Source organism: Astatotilapia calliptera, chromosome 12, assembly GCF_900246225.1.
Source record: "Astatotilapia calliptera chromosome 12, fAstCal1.2, whole genome shotgun sequence".
NCBI classification, from domain to species: Eukaryota; Metazoa; Chordata; class Actinopteri; order Cichliformes; family Cichlidae; genus Astatotilapia; species Astatotilapia calliptera.
This window is the reverse complement of record NC_039313.1, coordinates 10247707-10268913: the sequence shown is the minus strand read 5'-3', so window position 1 is coordinate 10268913 and position 21207 is coordinate 10247707. Positions and strand designations below refer to the sequence as shown.

At 38.2% G+C, this 21207-nt stretch overlaps 4 protein-coding genes across 11 annotated transcripts in view; 2 read left to right on the top strand and 2 right to left on the bottom strand.

The window, feature by feature from the left end:
* Positions 1 to 5089: 5089 nt before the first annotated feature.
* il12b2 (interleukin 12B 2) lies at positions 5090 to 7495 on the bottom strand. Its single transcript, XM_026188081.1, has 7 exons — positions 7343 to 7495; positions 6994 to 7075; positions 6635 to 6877; positions 6221 to 6323; positions 5881 to 6071; positions 5451 to 5599; positions 5090 to 5352 (listed from the first exon to the last, which is right to left on the bottom strand). The coding sequence occupies exons 2-7, from the start codon at positions 7073 to 7075 to the stop codon at positions 5230 to 5232; spliced, it is 891 nt and encodes a 296-aa protein (XP_026043866.1). The 5' UTR covers positions 7343 to 7495; the 3' UTR covers positions 5090 to 5229.
* A 2406-nt stretch (positions 7496 to 9901) lies between these two features.
* On the bottom strand, positions 9902 to 12423 carry LOC113034385 (transcription factor BTF3-like). Its single transcript, XM_026188902.1, has 6 exons — positions 12342 to 12423; positions 11401 to 11469; positions 11205 to 11318; positions 10654 to 10855; positions 10498 to 10551; positions 9902 to 10265 (listed from the first exon to the last, which is right to left on the bottom strand). Exons 2-6 carry the CDS (start codon positions 11467 to 11469, stop codon positions 10219 to 10221), a joined length of 486 nt encoding a protein of 161 aa, XP_026044687.1. The 5' UTR covers positions 12342 to 12423; the 3' UTR covers positions 9902 to 10218.
* A 276-nt stretch (positions 12424 to 12699) lies between these two features.
* utp15 (UTP15 small subunit processome component) lies at positions 12700 to 19671 on the top strand. The gene is made up of 12 exons (XM_026188901.1): positions 12700 to 12901; positions 13466 to 13577; positions 14080 to 14172; positions 14336 to 14520; positions 15342 to 15520; positions 15882 to 16007; positions 16859 to 16994; positions 17189 to 17273; positions 17467 to 17622; positions 17771 to 17872; positions 18053 to 18186; positions 18972 to 19671. The coding sequence occupies exons 2-12, from the start codon at positions 13488 to 13490 to the stop codon at positions 19270 to 19272; spliced, it is 1587 nt and encodes a 528-aa protein (XP_026044686.1). The 5' UTR covers positions 12700 to 12901; positions 13466 to 13487; the 3' UTR covers positions 19273 to 19671.
* A 134-nt stretch (positions 19672 to 19805) lies between these two features.
* LOC113034381 (rho guanine nucleotide exchange factor 28-like) overlaps positions 19806 to 21207 on the top strand; it is a 44948-nt gene continuing 43546 nt past the window's right edge. For 2 of the 8 annotated variants that reach the window (XM_026188891.1, XM_026188890.1), the window contains exons 1-3: positions 19806 to 20079; positions 20723 to 20809; positions 20912 to 20944. In XM_026188891.1, coding sequence (XP_026044676.1) covers positions 20912 to 20944 — 33 coding nt within the window. In that variant the 5' untranslated portion in view covers positions 19806 to 20079; positions 20723 to 20809. Of the gene's footprint in view, positions 20080 to 20722; positions 20810 to 20877; positions 20945 to 21207 lie in introns of those variants that run through there. The other 6 variants (XM_026188892.1, XM_026188893.1, XM_026188895.1 and 3 more) reach the window with 5 other exon arrangements.

Below are 21207 nucleotides of genomic sequence, written 5' to 3'. Positions count from 1 at the left end.
TAAAGCGCTTTGGGTGCCTTGAAAAGCGCTATATAAATCCAATCCATTATTATGTCTGCATGCATAAATGCACTGACTTGCTGTCATGTGACCAAGTGTTTTAATATTTGCATTAACAAGCAATTATGCAAGTGCACCTAATAAAGCAGGTGTTTTTTCTCTCTTTATAACTTCCTGACCCAAAAAACTCTCGTGTCCTTCCTGACAACTTAATTGCTGTAAGAAATTCAATACCAGAAAAAAAATCAGGTAGAGTGTTAAACTAGAAAATAAGTACCTTTAAATCTAGGGGGAAAGACAAGGGAAAAATATAGAACCACACAGCTTGAGGGGACAGCACAACAGAGGGAGATACACAGGAGGAGAAGCGGGCAGACAGAGCACACCTGGGGAACACAGCTGAACCAAAGTCAGACTGATGAGACAGGGGAAGAAAAACTAAACATAATACACACGAGACTATCAAAATGGAAGAGGAAGTAACACACAATGAGACTCAGACTAAGACACATGGGCTTGAAACTGGGACTGGGGATAAACAGACATGGAAACGTGACAGATTGGAGAGACAAAGGAGCAAAACACAGAACAGACAGACACGGGTACATGACTGGAGAGACTGAAGGAATGACAAAACACGGATATGAGACTAGGACAGATATGAACAGAAATCAAGAACTATAAATACAAACTTAGAGGCACTGGAAAGTAGCAGGTTGTCCCATTTTACTGTATTGATTTAAACTATTTGCCAAAATGACAGAAATCAAATCCCAGTTAAATGAAAAAACAAAAAAATGTAATGCCCTAATAAAGGTTAATAAAGCTCATTTACATGTGAACTATCCACAAGCCTGCATGGCAAAACACAAACATTTATATCTATAACAGACAAGTCAAATACCTCATTAAAGTAAAGTTATTTACATAACGTAAAAAAAAAATAAAATAAAATAAAAAACCAACTAAAACCTTTCTATCATGCTGAATTCATCTGACAAAGATGTAAAGTTTGTCAGTGTCTCTTTAAAGCCCATTTCCAAATGCATTTATAAAATCTTTTAACCAAAGTATTCTAAATTTTATTTGACAAAACAAGCACATTAGTATTTATAAATGATTTCAACTGAAGACATACAAAAATCATAAACAGACAATAGAAAAAAGCTAAAATCAGATCAGTCATAAGAACTTATATGTCCCAAATCGTGTATTCAGTAAAGTCTGCTTTGAAATTTCTTCTTATTACAAACTTTAGTGGGAATAAAATTCCTGCATTTTTCATTTATCTACCAATTCACAATCAACCAAAAATATCACATAAACATTTGCAAATTTTGTTATTTATAAAGTTTGCCATTATTTATAAATGTTATAATATCACATATGTACTATTATGATGAAAAAATCATTTCAAAGCTGGACATTTATAATTATAATTATATAAAATAACAATAAGAATAAACTTAAATACAGAAAAGTTTTTTTTTTTAAAAGTGTTAGCAAATCTTTAAGGGTTTAATATCTCCATAACTGGTAAATGAAGGATATATGGTTTGTAAGGGAATTAATTGATGATGTCATGTAATTTATACATTTAAAAAATCAAGTATAAAATCCTTACCATCCACAGTATTGAATCTCGACTCAAAATCAATATAGTTTAATAATTACATTTCATATATAAATCTACTCTCACCAAATGTATACACTAGACCACTATCAATCACTGTCCATGTTTTATTGTGAATAATATTTCCAACTTGAGTTAGCGTGCTTCTTCCTTTTTCTCTTCTCTTCCTTGCAGTCATTGAAAACCTCAGGCGACAACTCTGGGCAACAATATTTTTCAGTTTTTTTGCATCGGCATAGTCGATGTTTTCCAGTTTTCACCTGCAATGAATCAATGACGTATTATTATGTCTGAAATGATAATGTGAACATTTCAAATGCAATGCTTCGTTTACAAATATTAGCAGTCACACCTATTCAAGTAGTAAGTAAGTAAAGTTTATTTATTAAGCGCTTTTCGTAGACAAGCAGTCACAAAGCGCTGTACACAAACGTCAAAATAAACAGAATTTTAGGTACCAAATTAGGCAATATAGACAATACAAAAGTAATACTGCATTCACACTATAGCACAATATTTTTGTGCTATATTTTGAGGGGTTTGTGTGTCCCAGGGATCCCACGGCTATGTTGTCGGGGGCTTTTTGCCCCCTGGTAGGGTCTCCCATGGCAAATTGGTCCTGGGTGAGGGACCACACAAAGAGCGATTCAGAAGACCCCTATGAGAAGACCATCAAGGGAACAGGGTTACCGGGGCCCCGCCCTGGAGCCAGGCCCGGGGAGGGTGCCCAAGGGTGAGCGTCTGTTGGCCGGGACTTAGTCCATGGGGCCCGGCTGGCCACAGCCCGTAAAAGGGGGCATAGGCCCATCTTCCTGCAGGCCCACCACCTGCAGGAGGCACCGTAGGTGTCAGGTGCATCGACCTGGATGGGCGTGACTGGGAGAAACGGCCTGTTATTGGACTTCTGTGCAAACCACAGTTTGGCCATAACGAACACCATGTTCGAACATAAGAGTGTCCATAAGTGCACGTGGCACTAGGACACTCAAGGCCGCAGGTCAATGATCAATTTTGAAATCGTATCATCAGACCTAAGGCCATATGTTCTAGACACTTGGGTAAAGAGAGGGGCTGAGCTGTCAACTGATCACCACCTGGTGGTGAGTCGGATGTGGTGGCGTGTGAGGACACTGGACAGACCTGGTGCACCTAAACATATAGTGAGGGTGTGCTGGGAACACCTAGCAGAGGCCCCAGTCTGTGAGATCTTCAACGCACACTTCTGGCAGAGCTTCAACAGCATTCAAAGGGAGACTGGGGACATTGAGTCTGAATGGACCATGTTCAGCATCTCTATTGCCAAAGCCACTGCACTGAGCATGCTGCTGCAAGTTGCTTGGTGCCTTTCGTGGTGGTAACTCCTGAACCAAATGGTGGACACCAGAGGTGAGGGGAGCCACCAAGCTGAAGAAGGAGTCCTATTGAGCTTGGTTACCCTCTACAATGTTGCGTGGAGATCAGGGGCAGTACACCTGGATTGGCAGACCGGGTTGGTGGTTCCCATCTTTAAGAAAGGGGACCGGGTGATGGCCTCAAGCTCGCTTTGGAACGGTTCGCAGCCAAGTGTGAAGCGGTGGGAATGAGAATCAGCACCTCCAAATCTGAGGCCATGGTCCTTAGCCAGAAAAGGGTGGAGTGTGCACTATGGGTCAGGGATGAGTTCTTTCCCCAAGTGGAAGAGTTTAAGTATCTCGGGGTCTTGTTCACGAGTGATGGGAGAAGGGAGCGGGAGATCAGGAGACGGATTGGTGCTGCGGCTGCCGTGATGCAGGCGCTGTACCAGTCTGTTGTGGTGAAGAGAGAGCTGAGTGTAAAAGCGAAGCTTTCAATTTACCGGTCGATCTACCTCCCTACCCTCACCTGTGGTCACGAGTTGAGGGTAGTGACCAAAAGACAGAGATCACGGATACAACTGGCAGAAATGGGCTTCCTCTGAAGGGTGGCTGGCCACGCTGAAGAGATTATATCTCTTGGCTGGCCTGGGAATGCCTTGGTGTTCCCCCAGACAAGCTGGAGGAGGTAGCATGGGAGAGGGACCTGGCCTCAAATAAGAGGAAGAAGATGGATGGATGGAGTTTTCAGTATGCTAACTACTATGTGAAAATCAGTATGCTCTGGTAAAGCTTTGATAACCTTTCTTGGATTTTACTGTTAAATATTCCTGGCTGAAAAAAAGCTAAAAAAAAAATTCAAATTGTATTGTGTGTTGAATATATGTATAAATTACTTGTGTGTTGTATCTATTACAAGAATTCTTTGTCCTTTACTTTTGAAAGTTGTCATTTTTTAAGCAACCTAATTGCAAAAACTGATTAAACAGTATGTGGTATGAGAAAAATGTAAAACTTGTTACTATTGCTGGAAATAGCAATATGTTTTTGTTTAAATCAATACGGGCATCTGTACTACCATAAGGTCTACATTCACACAAGCTTATCTCTGGGAATGATGTGTTTAAATGAAAATATTAATATTTTCTAAATAATATTCTAAATTTAAAAAAACTTTAAAGCATTTACATTTGTTTCTCAGTATCAATCCTAAGAACTTAACAGTGCATGTAACTTATCAATACAACATAAGGCATGTACTTATAAATAGGCTATAGTTCAGACATGTATATAAACTATATTTTTATATGCATGTATATTCCTCTTCTTTCAGCTGCTCCCTTTGGGGGTCACCAAATTGAAATGTGATGCAGTTAACTATGAAAGGAAAACTCAGTAGACCTACATGCTTCTAGTAACTAAAGTTTCATGACAAAACACATAAGTGTAGGTTTAAGTACCATTGCGTTACAGAGGAATTCTAGAGTTTCTTTTCTGTTTTGGTCAGTCATTGCACGCATGACATGAGCAACACATAAATGAAGTAGGAACGTATAAAAGGAAGGAAGCTCAAAGCTCTTTTAATAGCATGCTGATTTGCACTGTGGCAAACCACCAAATACACAGAAACGCCAACTCACTTGCACAGAAGTAACAAGAACATAAAGAAAAATGTGTGACCATTGCTCAAAGTTCAGCCTATTCAATGGCTCGTTCAAACTTCTGATTCATGTTTGAGATTGTGTGCTACGCAGATTTTCCTTAACCTTGATGTCCTTAAATGAGCAAAACTATAGAAACCCTTGAAACCTCAGCTGACTGCTAAATATAATTTCACAGTGAATCACACACCCGTCTGTGTTTTAAGTTGGGGCTGGAAGGCTAACAGTAGGTTTAAATATATTTAGTGTCTACGTACATATTTAGGTTTCCATTGACTTTCCCACAAAAATTTGGTCTTACTAGCCACCTATTTGGGGAATAATAGTGCATTTTTGGTCTATAATGGTGTTTACTTTACTTACTATATATGTAATTTCAAATAAATAAGTATAAATAAGCATTTAAATAAATAAAAGTTTGTGTCTTAATAAATAAAATCATTATAACAAGTGTGTTGGACAGATCCTTTGAAGTAAAGACAAAACAAAACCAAGTAGAAACAGGAGGAACACATGGCAAAAAACCACAGGGACATGAGAGGACATTGCAGACTTGTAAGAAGAGATAACGAGCAAAAGCTGACAGTGGTGGACTCAGATAATATCAGTAGGTTACATTTTTCCAGGGAGTCCACTGACTCCAGTTGGAGAGCACCAGTGAGTCTCTGGAGCGAACCCTGAGCTTGCTGATTTTCTTTGGTATCAGAGTAGATGATGAATGTCCGGTCTAAAATCAGACAAGAGATAAGAGATCAAAATGCAGTGGCTATAATGACAGACATTTAGATCTCATAAGATTTTGTTTTAGTGTAAGATTGTGCATACTTGGCCATCATCTCTAAGCACATATTCAATTTGGTGCTCCAGACTGAAGAAGCTGTAAGGTGCTGACCAGGTGGATGGTGGAGCAATGGTCACATTCACGTCCTCGTTCACTAACTCACACTTGACAATCTGGGGACTGTCAGGTTGAACTAAGAAGAAGAAGAAACAGTAAATAATATCGTCCATGTGTGTATATAAAACAATAATTTAAACACAAACATATGTGTATATATATTTAACATGAATCCATTTGCCTTTAGATTCAGTTAATGCATTAACGTTACTGTTTCACTTAAAACTTTATCATGCATGGACTGCATACATAGACTTTCTTTTTCATCAGAAAATGTTTTCAAAAGGGAAAAGGTGCTTTGTAGTTGATAGTCTTCTACTGAATGCCATTGATGTAGCTCAGTTTTACTCAGCTTACCAATGTCTCTGAGATAAAATCTCTTCGATGTCCTGAAAACGGACTGTTCACGTATAGCCTCAGCAGTGAGTTCAAGCATGGTGCTTTCCTCTGCGTAGGGTGAGAGGTTGTGAGACATCTCAAACTGCAGTTCCCCCTCTGCGAGCCGCCGACTGCTACTAATCCACTGGCAGGACTCTGAACTTTTACTGCTAATAAAACAAGCAGTAAAAAAAAAAAACAGAAAACAAAATATAACAAAAAAATCAAAAATACACACATCTCAGGTGATTCGTCTAGTTTGGGCATCTTAACTGTAATTTGTCTAGGTTATTATTTCTTTTTAAGTTTTAAAATTTACCAGTTATGACCCAGTCCAAGACGCACTGCTGTGTATCCTTTGCCTGTCCAAGTGCAGTTGAAGTTACAGTCATAAGACTTTGCCCGACAGTTAATGGGAGAATCTGTAATGATAAACAATATCTTTAAATTCTAAAGTAATTTAAATGTTTGGGTGAAAAATGACAGCAAACATCACTACATTTTGTAAAATGATACTTCACAGAATGGTTAACTTAAAGCCCTAATCTCACCTACTAGAGAGAGAGAGAGAGAGAGAGAGTGTTTTACCCAAACTGTCAGGCAGTATAAAAGTGTCTTTATTAGTGCTATATGTTGACTGTGTATTAGCAATATAGGTTCCCCTAGTTGAAAAAGTCCCATCATTTAGAGCATGTGAATGGTAGGATGAATGAAAAATGAAAGAGAAACTCACCAATTGTGTCTTCTTCATCAGCCTTCAGCAGCAGATAGGTTGAGGATAGCATCTCTTCACCTCTCCAGCAACTGTAGTCACCCAAATTTGGTGTACCTATATCTGACACGGTCAGGTTCTGACCATTTAGCTCTACATTTTCTTCATCTTCCAGTGGATCGCCATTCAGCTTCCATGTGACGATGTCGTCAGGTTTTGAATTGCAGGTCAGTGTGTAATTTTCATTCCTGTTTGCCACCGCAACTACACAAAGATAGAGAAGATAGACAGATAGATAGACAGAGAAGAAGTTAGTAGGTGAACATTTTAAACCACAAATGAATATTAGGAAAATGTTTGGATCATAAAAAAAGACATACAGTTTTCTGGAAAGTGGTTGAGTTCGTGAGCTCCCGTGAGGCTGATCATTAGAAGCCCAAATGTCCACACTGGAAAGGTCATCTGAGGAATTGTGTGACAGCAAAAAGCATTTATTGAAAAACAATTCATCACTTGCATTAAAATAAGTATCGTGTGATTTTTAGTGAAACAATATGTAAAGTGACTCATGGAACATTCAATTGGCTCAAAGTTAATTTAGTTGAGAAAATGCATTGAAAATAGGTAATTTGCTTCTTATTCTGTAATATAGATATGAAATTAAACTAACTAGAATTTAATTTATATATATGTATAGATAGATAGATTTATATCTGGAAAAGAACTCACCCTGAAGTGATGTCAAAAGCAAAAGTGCAGATGTTCTGTCACCGCGATCTTGATGATTGTATGGTCTAACTGCCCACAGAGCAACAACTTTATATTGCGATGCATGATACACATCATCGACACCTCCACCTCCAATGTGACACTTTGGGAGAGAGAAACTGACCGATCTAGTAAGTGATAAGAGTATGCACATTTCCTCTATACTGCTTTGCATGTCAAATTTTTTTACACAGTGAAGCTGTGACTTTCGTACAGGGGACTAAAAGATAAGAAATGTGGGTGTTCAGTAGGGTGGGGGGTTGCCCTTAGCCTTTAAGGTGAAATACAACAGTATAATACAATGTTTGATAAGTGCTTATCTGAGAATGGATTTAAAAAATTATTTTTAAAAAAACTATTGCAATCACAAAAACAGGACACACAACACATTTTATGTTCAATATTAATGCGACCAAACATTTTCTTGGTTGGCTCTTTATGTGCTAACACGCACACAGACACACTGGTTCCTGCTTCTCAACTTTCAGTTTTTATGTTGGTTTTTTTATATAACCAGGGCTGTAAATGTGGGGCAATAGCACTCCTTGGTATCAGTCTATGCAACCTGTGAATAGAACAAAGAAGCACTGATCTTTCAGTCATCAAAAGCTAATGTAATACTATAACATAAACAACATTTTTTTTAATTCAAAGTCTTTTGAGAACAGGCTCAACCCTATTGACATTAATAAATACAGCTGGTAGCAAAAAATATATCAGTCACTTATGATTAAAAAAAAATAAAGCAGAATAAATGTGACATTTATGACTAGTAACCACCCTTATCTGATCAGACAAACCTGGGCTAAAGGGTGCATTTTTTCTGTATTGCTCTGAATCACATGCTGACTTTGCTACTGATGTTAAGAAATCCATGATCCACAGTAAATGCCTGTTTTTATAGTGTTTCTCACAAAACAAGCCGCTAAAAAATGTTACAGAGAGGTTACGAGAACAAGCTATTTCCACTATTTCCTCGCTCTTTGCAGTCAGAATGATTGCTCAGCTCATTGCAAAACATATTGTGAGATTAATCCAACAAAATTGCAAAACATAAGTGGAACATTTCTTTTTATTAGCTGCTTATATGTACACTGTCTTTATTGTAATTCCAGACTGAAATACCAAAAAAATGATCTAACATTTCTTTGATCAGATAAGCAAGACAGACCAAAACTGTTCTTTAAGAGGTTTCCCCCCATGATATTATCATTGTCATGCTCCCAAAACCTCAAAAACATGCACACACATTACACCGGAAAGGAAAGACGGACACAAAACAGGACTTTCCCTCTCATTAGTCATGTAGACCAAATGTCAGCTATGACCTAACTAGACCTTTAACTAACACTTTGGTCATGTTTTTTATTCTCGCACATACTATGCACACATCAAATGCTCCCGTCATATCTTTAACTATGTGAAAGGTACTTCCACAAAACTGTAGAGGGCTGTATTATTATTGGGTCTCAAAAATCTTTTCTGCCTTTCTACATGCTGGTTAAGGTTAACAGAACCTATGCCCAATAAATTCAGAGAAAATTGTTAGGCACTTTGAAAAGAAATCGTTTCAGGTTTCAGTTCCTCAAAAACCTAAAAAGCCATATTATTCATTAATCATCTTTCATGCATGACTTCAAAGAGCTGCATAGTCACAGTTGCTCAAATTATTTCATACTTTGTGTTTTTACAGTTTATCATACAATACTTGAACCTAGTTTCTACGACTGAACTTAAAGCTTATTTTGATCAGTTATTCATTTAATGTGTATATATTACATTTCAACTTCAGCTTAAGAAATTTACAACTAAAATGTTTACTTACTAGTAATTGGACTTTAAAGGTCAATCAAAGCTCATAAAATAAGGTAAAGTTTTAAAGTCCCAGTTAATTCAGTGTTACTTCCGCATGAACCCCAAAACTGAAAACATTTGTATCCACTCCACATTCAAAACTGTGCCAAGCTCTGAGATCACGTCAGTCCAGATAAGATTCTGACAAACAGAAAAAAAAAAAACACTATGTCAAGTGTTTTGTCAACATATTAATAGTGATTAAAAAAAATTAAAGAACAGAAGTACACAACACTGAAGAGGAAAGAGATGTTTTTTTGCTGTAAATGAGTGGAATTCTCTAACTTTATAGACCACATGTTCTATTTACATTAGTGATGGATGCCTTTTATTCTGAATAGAAAAAAACAACAAAAAAACACTTAAACACACTGGGGAATCCAGAAGAGGGGCTTAATGTGGTACTTTCCATATTAAGAGGAACAACACTGCCTGTTTATAGAAGCATATACAGGTATTTTTCTACCCTGAATGTGTTTGTTTTTAACCTTTAGGATTATCAAACAACTAGAAAGAGGTAAATATCATTTCTGCCTACACATGCCTCCTAATAGGTTACACACTTAACATTAGACTTTGTGTTTGGCCGCAAGCATTTCAAATGTACTGTGGGGATAGCAAAATACTTTTCTTTTGAAATTTGAAAAAGAACAGCCAAAGCATATGATAAATGAGAAAAGTAATTTTTATTACATGATTCATTCCACCATAACATTTTTCCACGTGTGGACATCACAATGCAGAAGAGGCAGCGTGAGAAATAAAAAGGTTTGCACATTCCACTTAAATAATTTCACTCGTACTGCAGAACAAGTGACACGAAGGGCTTCGTAAAAGCTTCCATAAAAAGCTGATTTTACTTGTTTTATACCAACTGTAACACTTTGTGAACACAAAGCAAAAACAGATGAACAAAGCTGATGAACCTTCTGTGCCAAAGCACGGCGAGCCAGAAGGTTTTCCAAAATGTTTGCTGGTGGTTGTTAGTTTGCTTCATCCTTTGAAGCCTCATCAAAGTTTTCAACGAGATCTGAAAATGGAAAAGGGAGAATAGAGAGGGGTGTATAGCAGATCAAGACAAAAAAACAAAACCGTTGCCCAAGTAAGAATAAGCCCTTAGACTTAGAATTGGTGGCAGAAGCCTGCCTTACACTCATATCCACATATGTTACTAAACATTTTAAACCAAATAAGGGGACATATATCCCATGTGATCAAGTCCAGGATAGACAGACTTGAATGTGATGGTTATATTTTCTTACCTGGAACTTCATCATCTTCCTCTTCAGCAGCAACCATGGGAGCTTTGTTGTCTCCTGGTGTTTAAGAATGCGGGGAAGGAGGAAGACAAAGATGTTGAGAGAAAGAATTCAAATCTACTGCAAACAAACAGGTCAAGAAAAGAGCAGTGTGGGCACCTGGTTTAGGCAGATTCTCTGCTAATCTCCGGAGGCTGGTGAGACTGTCAGCTCCCAGCTGGTTTAGGATTCCCGGGAGCATCTCTGTGATCTGTTTGTTCTCAGCGTGTCCTGTGATTGTAAAAGTGTTGGCAGCCAAGGAGGCCTGAACCTTTGGGTTATTAAAGTGGATCACTGTCCCGTGGTTTGTGAACATATTCACCTGAAGTGGTGGTGGGGTGGGGAGTGGGGGAAGAAAACAGTTTAAGGTAAGTGTAAAAGAAGACAATGCACAGTCCAAACACCCTTTTCCAACCATCTCTCGGGTCCTCATCAGCTGACAACAACTGGTTTCCACTCAGATGGCTTACACCACAGATTCTCTTTTATTTCCTTAAAAAAAAAAGCTTATCTAAAATGTTGTTTTGTTCCTCAGAACCAATGAAGTTTAACATTTAAAAAGTACTTCAGTATCTTAACATTGCTTATTAATAAATTTCAGCACTATAAATCCATTAAATGTGAATGACTGCCTATGCTGTGCTGTACATTACAGAAAGAACCTGCTGTACCTCTTCAATGCCAGAGATATTGTTGACTCCCAGTTTCTTCAGGGAAAACTGCAGCTTCTTATCATCTGCTGTAGCCGTTCTGTGCACCACCTTCTTCTTTCTGCGAGCTGACCCCTAAAGAGCAGAAACGTTAGAGTCGATTTTAACTCACGACTCAAAGATTACACCCAGTCTCTAGCATATGAAACCGACTCACCTTGCCGCCTATGCGGACCTGAGCCTGCAGTTTGGCAAGCTTTTCCTGGTTCATTATCGACTCCTTCATCTAGTGTTAGACACAACAGATATATATAATAAAAGGTAGGTTAGTCTGGCTGTAAACAGTTCTTTTTAGTGTTTCCAGAAATTACTGTAGAATCTTTGTATCTTAGAAAAGTTGCCAAGGAAAGCCACCTGGGATTCAGTGCCAAGTGCCTTACTCACGAATGTCAGTCATTTGGGGGAAAAGAAAAGAAAAATCTCCCTTGACACAATTACTCAGAACTAAATTTGGTTAACTACTCATTTTTCATTTAGAGGCTGAGCAAGATGTGGGACTTGCGAAAATATAAAACATGCAAGTTTGTATGAAGGATCTCTCTGGATACCCTTATGACTAACACAGAAGCAATTTCTAAAACTATACGCCATCAATCGATGACATAAAACATGAAAACGGTAATAACGAAGTGCCAACTTCAAACTTCCCCAACTCCCGACCTGAGCTATGTTGTCTCAAGAAATTAACGAGAATGCACAACTGTCCCGGCCAAAAATAGCTGCACACCGCAAGTCTCGGCTGAAGCCCTTCATGAATCAGAGGTGGTCAGCTGAAGTCAGTGCCCTGAAACGTCATAAACCCTCTTTCCCAATATGTTCTTACGATGCAAACTTCTGCTTTTTGATCAAACTCTGACGGCATGACACTTATTTAGTCTAACAATATTCACAAATTATGTCAAAGGAGCTACCGGCTAGTTAGCAATTCGAGCTAAACAACTAGCCCAGGCCTCTTAAACTGATGTTAGCATTCAGGTACAGCTGATGCCTTCATTGCGTTAAAACCCGTAATACAACTGTGGAGGGGATGTTCAAACGTCAGGAGTCAAACTTTATGAGTCTAAGACATCTAAAAGGAGTAGACGGTAGTGAACTAACCTGAGAGTGTGTAAACACGCGGGTCACACCGTTGATAAGGGACAGGAAAAAGGAGCGAAATCCGGAAGTGACGCCTTTAGATGCCGGATGGCAAAAAAGCTTACAAATATGTCCAGTGATTTAAAAACAGCGTTAATCCCAGTGTTATCGAATAAAAAATAGTTAAAAACTTAGAAAACAGCTACTTTTAATGTAGTTAAAAATATGGGATACTACTGACGATGATCAGATTTCATTAGCAGAAAAATACATATATTTACTTAATATCCAAATATTATCGTTCTATTAGCTTTATTACCAATCACATATATTAACAAAATTACATATAAATATAAAGGCTTTCACTTTAAGTATTCATTTAGTGAACATTTTACGGTATTCCACAACGGAAGTAGTCACGCATGTAGTCATGGCGTCCTCCTGTTCACGAGAGACAACGTGATTACTCGATAACATGAGAAACTTTTTGTTTACTTAGACAGCCAATATCAGTATCATCCAATTTCAGCATATCATAAGAAAAAACTACGTTTGCACTTCTGGACTTTTTCACTTGAAAGGTGAGAACCGTCAGAGCTCAGTTTAAAGAAAATGCTAGCTGGCTAAAGTGCAGTGTGCTAGCTAAGTTGTGCCTTACTGAACACGTTGGGCCACTGTCCGAGTAATTAACTGTGTTTGATTTGAATGTAATAACTTTGTAAAACTTTCAGCTATTCGAGAAAAACTGCATGTCTTCGATTGTTATGTACAACAACGCGTTACAGTGAAGTAAAGTCGTTAGGTCGCCAGTTCCAATCTCGGGAAGGTCTAATATTCGAAGTAAAAGGTGGAGAGCACTCCAATACAGTCCGCGTTGAACAGAAAAAAGGTTTAATTTAAAACTGTTTAAATGTTGTTGAAAAATCACAGTGATACTGTCACATTCTGAATTCTGCTGTACTCCCAAACTGAAGCAAAATCATGTTAATGTTATCTAATCTGTTACAATCGAAATAGAATTTACCGTTTTAGACAGAAATGTACGTTTGGATATTGTTGGTCACAAAAGGAGTTCTTGTTTTTCTACCTGCAGTTTTTAAGAGTAAATATGTATCCCTGTTTTTATCCCTTATTTATCTTCACAGACGTAAAGTGATTAGCACAGAAATGGCTTCATTTAAACCCACAAAAATTCAAGTTTATCCAAAACTTGGAGAGAAAGTCACTCAAGACACACTCTACTGGAAAAACTACAAGGTAAGACTTTTCTCTCCTATGCGGTTTATTATCAACTAAAAATGTCCTTTATGGTATAATCACTATTTTGGTTTGTTTATTGTCCCCTAAAACTTGTTATTTTAAGACCATTCTATCTCAGTAATGCGTCATTGTCAATGTAATAGCTTAATAACAGAGTTACACTTTTCAGAAGACTAACTCTTCAGCATATTCAGACTTTGGAATTGGACTATGAATAAATAACAAAATATGTTGAAAGAAAATGACTAATTTTAATTACTTTGGCACTGTGCTGTAGTTGTTTGCACTTCGCCTCACAGTAATATGTCCAAAAACATGCTTAACTGGTGATTCTAAATTGACCATATTTTTTAATATTAACCTGATTGGTTGTCTCCATGTTAGCCCTGAAACAGATTAGTGATATCAGATAAGACAACGGAAAGAAAATGGATGGATGACATTTACTAATAATTGCTTTAAATCCTTTTCTCGTCTTACTTTGTTTCTCTTCCTACAGGCTCCAGTCCAGATAAAAGAATTTGGCGCAGTCACAAGCATAGACTTCTCCCCGGTGACTCCACATAATTTTGCTGTGACAGCATTCACAAGAGTATGTTAGCTTTGCTTGTATTAATGTAGAATTTTCCACTCAGTTTAATCTGGGTTCACTTTAACAATTCTGGCTTATACTCGCTTCTTAATGAGTAATAAACTTTTAAGTATGCAGGATGTGTTTAAGATGTCTTCTAATTCAAACACTCATTTTGTTACAGATCCACATTTATGGGCCATTTTCCCAGGAGCCTGTCAAGTCATTTACCCGTTTTAAGGATACAGCTTACTGTGGGAGGTTCAGGTCAGATGGTCAGCTCCTTGTGGCAGGATGTGAGGACTCTGTCGTGCGACTATTTGATGTTAGTGGCAAGGTGGCCCTCAGGCTGTTTAAAGGGCACACAAAGTAAGTTTTACGCAAGCCTCTGTCTGACTGTGACAAAGTGTTCTGTCATAGAATTTAAAGGAAGGGTTACAAAATAAGCTTAATTTCAATTTGCTGATGCACTTTGAGGTTACTACTATTCTTGGCACTCTAACTATCATCTAATTGGCTATGATGGCAGTTAGGAGGAAATGCCTGTGTATCACATTTTCTTTGCTCACTTTCAAATCCACATATAGCCTCTATAGCACTAATGTTGAAGGAACCAAAACAAATCATCACTATTTAAAGTTTGTGGTTTACAGCATGTTGCTGTGTGGTGTTTTTATCTTTAATAATAAAATGTGAGTGAATTGTTGAGGATTCTTACTTTCAGCAGCCTAATTTCTTTCCTTATGTCACTTTCACCGGTAGTTACAAAAGTAAAAATCAAAACATGTTACTAATGACCATTGCTGATGATTTATTTTATTGTTTATTCAAACATTTTTGACGATTTCAAACTTAATTTTAGTCTTATTGGTTATTACCTGTTCACCTGCAATACTTTTATGACCCACCAGGTGGATACTCTCCACATTAGAAATCAATGGTCTACCACTAAAACCATAATGCTGATGTCCTGTTAAAATGTCTGATTGACTCTGATGAGCTGGCAGTGTCTTATGAGGTTGTTTTTTTTAGTAAAGGAGTAGTTGAATGATGATTTCTTGAGTGATCCATCGACTGAATTTGATGATGACATCAAGAATTCTGACAGCCTGTATTTCTGTCTTATAAAAGTGCAGTCTCAAACGTGAGCTGATATTAATCATGTCATTTGTTTTTTATTTTTTTCCCAGAGCAGTACATTTAACAGACTTCACCTCAGATCGTTACCAGATCCTCACAGGGTCGGATGACTATACTTGTCGACTTTGGGACATTCCAAATGCCACTGAGCTCACCACCTACACAGAGCACACAGATTATATTCGCTGTGGTGTCACAAGCAAACTCAACAGAGATCTCTTCATAACTGGTGAGATAGAAGCTCATTTTTAATTGTGTGTGGAAATATCGAGAGGAGGACAGGAAGTTAACATTTTGCCCTGTTGGCATCAATCACACTCATTTTATATTTCAATTTCGAGTGCAATTTTTACCAACAGTCATGTAATGAAAGAAAAACATCTCCTGCACCACATAATGGAGGATTCAAGCAACGAACAGTAATCTCATTAATGTAATGTTAAGACAGAAGTACACTAATTCATATTCAAAGTCAGTAACTGCAGAAAAACTACATAATCTCACTCCAAATGCTACCATCTATTGTTGAATCAAGTGACGCTGCAGATGGCCTGATTTTGTGTGACTAACATTTGATGCTCTTTTTCTAGGATCATATGACCACACAGTGAAACTGTTTGATGCCAGAGTGGAAAAGAGTGTGATAACCATGGACCATGGCCAGCCAGTGGAGAGTGTCCTCCTCTATCCCTCTGAGGGACTTCTTGTGTCTGCAGGTAGTCACCAGTATAATTCATATAATTCAAACACTGACTGTCTGCTGAGCTAATTTTAAGCTTCACACCTTTTTTACTTCCTGGAATTAGTTGGCATACTTTTAGTCATCTGCAGTTTAAAATAATCCTTGTTTATCTTGCACTGGGCCTAGGTGCTGCCCCTAGTAATAATCTATTGTCTGGAACTAGACATGGCTACGAATAGCCTACCTTTAAGCCAGTACTCTTCTTAGTAGATGGATGGAGCTGCTGTGCTCACAACCCTTTTATGAAATGACAATTTGAAGGATGACCGACACAAGAGTAGGAGAAAACTGTCTAAAACTGACCACTTAAACCCGGCTGAAACCTGGGTCTGTTTGCCTATACGGATTACCTGTACATATGCTGACTTCATTATTTGAAACCTTGGCCATGTTTAATATGAGCATCCACCATCCTAACACTACATATATTGTAGAAAATAAGGAAAAGCATCATAGACCGCGATTTAATGATTTCATTCTTATGTGCCAGTTCTAAGGCTGAATAAATGGGAAAGTTGTGCCAGGAATGGTATCTGGTGCAAAATCTATGCCAAATTATCCAGCTGCTATGGCAACTACTTGGAATAACTAACTTGTGTTGAGTACTTATTTAGTACTTGTTAAATACTCATTTAGAACGTAATTTTCTTGGACTACAACATAGGGCAACAACAGCAGTCCATTTCATGCTTCACTGTGGCTGCAGTTCAGACAAACGTTACAATAATTTTTATTTTATTACGTGCCCTCATCTACAAACCTTACATTATATTTAATCATGGTTAACCACAGCATTAAAAAACCTTCAATCCCTTTTTTTTTCAGGAGGGCGCCATGTGAAGGTTTGGGATCTGCTAAAAGGAGGCCAGCCTCTGGTGTCACTGAAGAACCATCACAAAACTGTCACAAGTTTGGCTCTCAGCAGCAACGGACAGAGACTGCTGTCAGCTTCTCTTGACAGGTAAATGTCAAACGCATGCACGTCTGTCATAACAAAGAAAGAGGAAATGTTCTAACTGGTGGAATCAAACGTCACAATGCTGAATATTTAGTTAATAGTACATGTGTAAATCATGTGCTTGGTTTTGTTCTGTGTACCTAGGGCGTTCATGAAAGGAAAGTTGATTTAATGCATATCCCGTGTTTGTCTTTCAGGCACGTGAAGGTGTACAACACAACAAACTACAAAGTGGTCCACAACTTTGACTATGCTGCTTCTATCCTCAGTCTGGGTTTGGCTGTAAGTCATGCACTTGAGCCTTTGTTAGTTGCTAAAATATATATTTTATTTACTATTTCAACCTTTCTGTAGATGAAGTGCATTCACTGAATACACCACCAAAGTGAGCTTAGATGGGCGAGATCAGCTATAAGAATTCATTCTGTTTCTTTAATTGATAAAAGTAAAACTCTGAATATCTTTTTCTTTTTAGCCGGATGATGCGTCCATTGTTGTGGGTATGACCAACAGTATTCTGAGTATCAAACACAGGAAAAACCAAGAAGATTCAAAGGAAATAGCTGGCCAACAGAGGCGCCGTCCATCGTATCGTGTCTTTGTGAAAGGGAAAAATTATGTCCCTAAACAGGCAAGTTCACGATTAGTAACACGTAGAAGGTGTGAAAATCATTCTCAGATGTAATGCAAAGTGTTAAGTGTTAACACAAAATCAGATTGACTCATGAGACTGTTTGATTTCTCACCCTTGATTCATTCAATTCTTGGTTCTTCTCTAGGATGATTATCTTGTCAGTAAGCCTGTCAAAGAACATTTGGCCAAATATGACAAGCAACTTCAAAGGTTTAACGTATCCAAGGCTTTGGATACAGCTCTGGGGGTATGCAATTTATTGATTTATAGTGTTATCATTATATCATTGCTGAGGTGCCTTTTAGTCTCCGTGTTGTTCATTTTACAGTGGGCAGTACACAACAGTATGTGCAGTTATTTTGGAAAAATAAAAGTTTAAAGTATTATTGTGTTTAATGTTCAAAGGTATTGTTTTTTTTGTTTATAGACATATATTAGATTCAGAAAGCCTGAGATCACCGTGGCTGTTATAAAGGAGCTGGATAGAAGAGGAACACTGAAGAATGCACTGGCAGGAAGGGATGAACGAGGGCTCTCTCAGTTACTCAACTTCATCATTGGGTGAGATGCCAGAGAAAACTGAGCCATAATGTTAGCATTATGACCCCTCACAAACGAAGTGAATAACAGCCTCAAGGTCTAAAAAAAATTACACTAATTATTTGATCGGTCACTTTTGGACCACAGACACTTTTGTGTAGTTCCTCTAATTCTTGAAAGACGTCTCTCCAATTTTGTGTGTCTGCACTGCAGGAATTAAAGTGAACTTAGGGAGTTTTTTATTTTTATTTTAAGTACCCGTTTCAGGGTAAAGAACCTTTGGCACAAAAAAATCCCCTTTGACTGATGTAAGTGTGATTTACGAATTTGTAGGTCAACACTTGGTTCTAAAATACGCACTATTACTTTACATCTTTTGTCTAGTGTAGAATTTACAAATAGCTGTCTGAATTCTGAAAATGCTTCACAGAAAGTACCATTGCTCCCAGCGTTTTTTGTTCTTTTTCTGTTTCTATCATGGATAGTACCCCATATAAAACATGGGACACAACCACACGGTAATTACCACATAACAACAGTGCAACAACAGTGGCTGCATATTTAGGTTCTGTCGTAGGGGAATCTACAAAGATTCCCCATGGAAGTAGAAATCAGGTCTTAGCTTGCTCTATGTCTGTGCCTCAGCAGGTTAGAGCTGTTTTGGTGGCACAAAAAGTACCAAAAGAGAAGTCATAATGTTTTGGCTCATTGATTTGAATGCTTTGAGTTTTATAGTTTGCAGCTGTACAACAGATCATGCAGAAAAATGTTTCCCACATTCATTCTTTTTTTTCTGTTTCATCCAGGAACTTGGTTGATGCCAGATTTACTCCTGTCCTCGTAACAGCAGCCGAGATGATCCTGGACATCTATCAGTCAGTCATTGGCCAGTCACCCGTGGTGGACCGACAGCTGCTGCGGTTGCAGGACCTTGTGAAGAGAGAGATCGAGTTCCAGAAGGACCTTTTGGAGGTGTTGGGAATGTTGGACACAATGTTTGCTTCCTCCCTCCCAAGAAAGGAGGTGCCATGCTCTGGCATTGGCAGGTCGAATGGTCTGACTCAGGGAGAACCAAGCACCTCAAAACCACAGCTGCAGGTCACCTGAGACTTATAAGCTACTTTAGACTGGGTTTAAGTACCTTTTAAAACATTTCTTAATGGACCATCAGACGCAAAGCTCCTGTCTAGGACATTTCGAAAAAGAAAGGTGCAAGTTTTAAGAGACTGACGAAACCACAGTCTCACTCTGGTGATTTAATTCAGTGTGACTAGCACAATAAGGATCAGAGAGACCATGCATTTACTGTATGAAGAATAGCTGAATGTGTGGATGTAAAGCAAAGCATTTCTTGTATTAGAAAGCTTATAATTGCAAGTTGAATTGTAAATGCGAGTCTGTATGCATGGTAGTGGCTGAGTTCACTGTGAGTGTGTATTTTTATAATGTAAATGTAAATGTTTCATGAGCAAATAAAAAATAAGTCGTTTGCCATTTCCACACTGACTGATTATAATTGTTTAATTGCTTTGAACAACAGGCGCAGTAAATTTCCATTGTTAAAATGAATGTTTTTGTTTATATAGCCTGGCACAGTTTTATCGCCCTCCATTGGGGGGCGCTGTAACCTCAAAGAAACTGAACTTTCACTCGTAAAGGAGGAATTTGCATGTAAGCAGACGGAAGACCGAAGGCTTAAACAGAGACAGGAGAGGATGCTGTGTCAGTGGAGGCTGAGGCTCAGTCTGCAAGCGCATCAGCACCGACTGTCGACCCCTTCCCAACTTGTAGCCTAAATACGGACAGTTGAATTAGCAGTTAGCAAAAGGAGGATGAATCCGAATTAGAGGGATTTTTCTCCCCCACATATAAGCGTGCTGCCAAGGTTCTGTCGGAGTTTGAGCCCCTGTGCAGGTGGGTGCGTCAATATTTTACTTGAGGAATTAGTTCAGTGTGTGTTTTGCATGCAGTCTTACTGACAGTTTGCTAACTCGTTAAGACTCCCAAAACAGCGTAATTTAAAAAGCTTTTAACAATAAGTAAAATGACTTTGAGCCATCAAGAAAAAATACAATTGCACCTTAAGATAGGTGGAGGATATTTTATGAGAAATAGCCACTGACGTCCCAACTGGGATGAGCACTTCTGCTGTGTCATATAGCTAGCATATTTACAAAATAGCGCAAAGTCCCCCTACCCCCTTTAAATTGTTTTTCCTTTGACACTCTGATATTTAGTTAATGTTATTTAAAATATATATACCATTTTAAATGTAAATGCAATGCAGTAATTAAAAAAAAAAAAAAGCAATTTTTTTCTTTAAAAATAGTTGTTTTACAGGGATTGTGTCCAGTTTAGGAAGTGACCACTGATACAGAACCGATCTGAACCCTGCAGGCTGAAATCCAATCGATTTCCTACTAAACACGCAGGCACACACACACACAGCAGATTTGGGAACATTTGGCGTTTCGGTGCTTCAACACACCAAGGCAGAATAGTATCATCATTAAAATCATTATTCTTGGGATCAAAAGATTATCCTGTCTCATCACAGGACCCCTGACTCAGCACGGCACATAAAAGGTTTGGTAATCTCTTCAGGATCAGAGGAAAAAGCAGAATAACCAAAATAACAAAAGAGGTAATGGGTAGTCACATGGCCACTCCAAGTGTGCAGTGTGTTTTCTCTTTTTCATTTTAGTCTCTCAGTTATCTTTTTGTTTTATGTTTGTCTTCCCTGCAGATGGAACTGAGCAGAAGAAAAGTGCCTCTGTATGTAAGTATGCGCCCCAGTTTGCAGCCTAGATCAGCTTCTTAAATTAATCTCAACAGTTAGTTTTCCCTCTGGAAAATCTCTAAAAATTGAGTTTGGAATTCAGTGAGAGATCAGCATCCTTGTTTATAAAATGAAAGTCACTGACAGATTGTGCTGTGTCTGAAAGGGTGTGACTGATATGTCTTCCTATGTCTGTTCATCATGTTAGCTGTAGTTTCTCTGTACGGTTTATTTAAATGTGAACCCAGTGACCCTTTCACTGT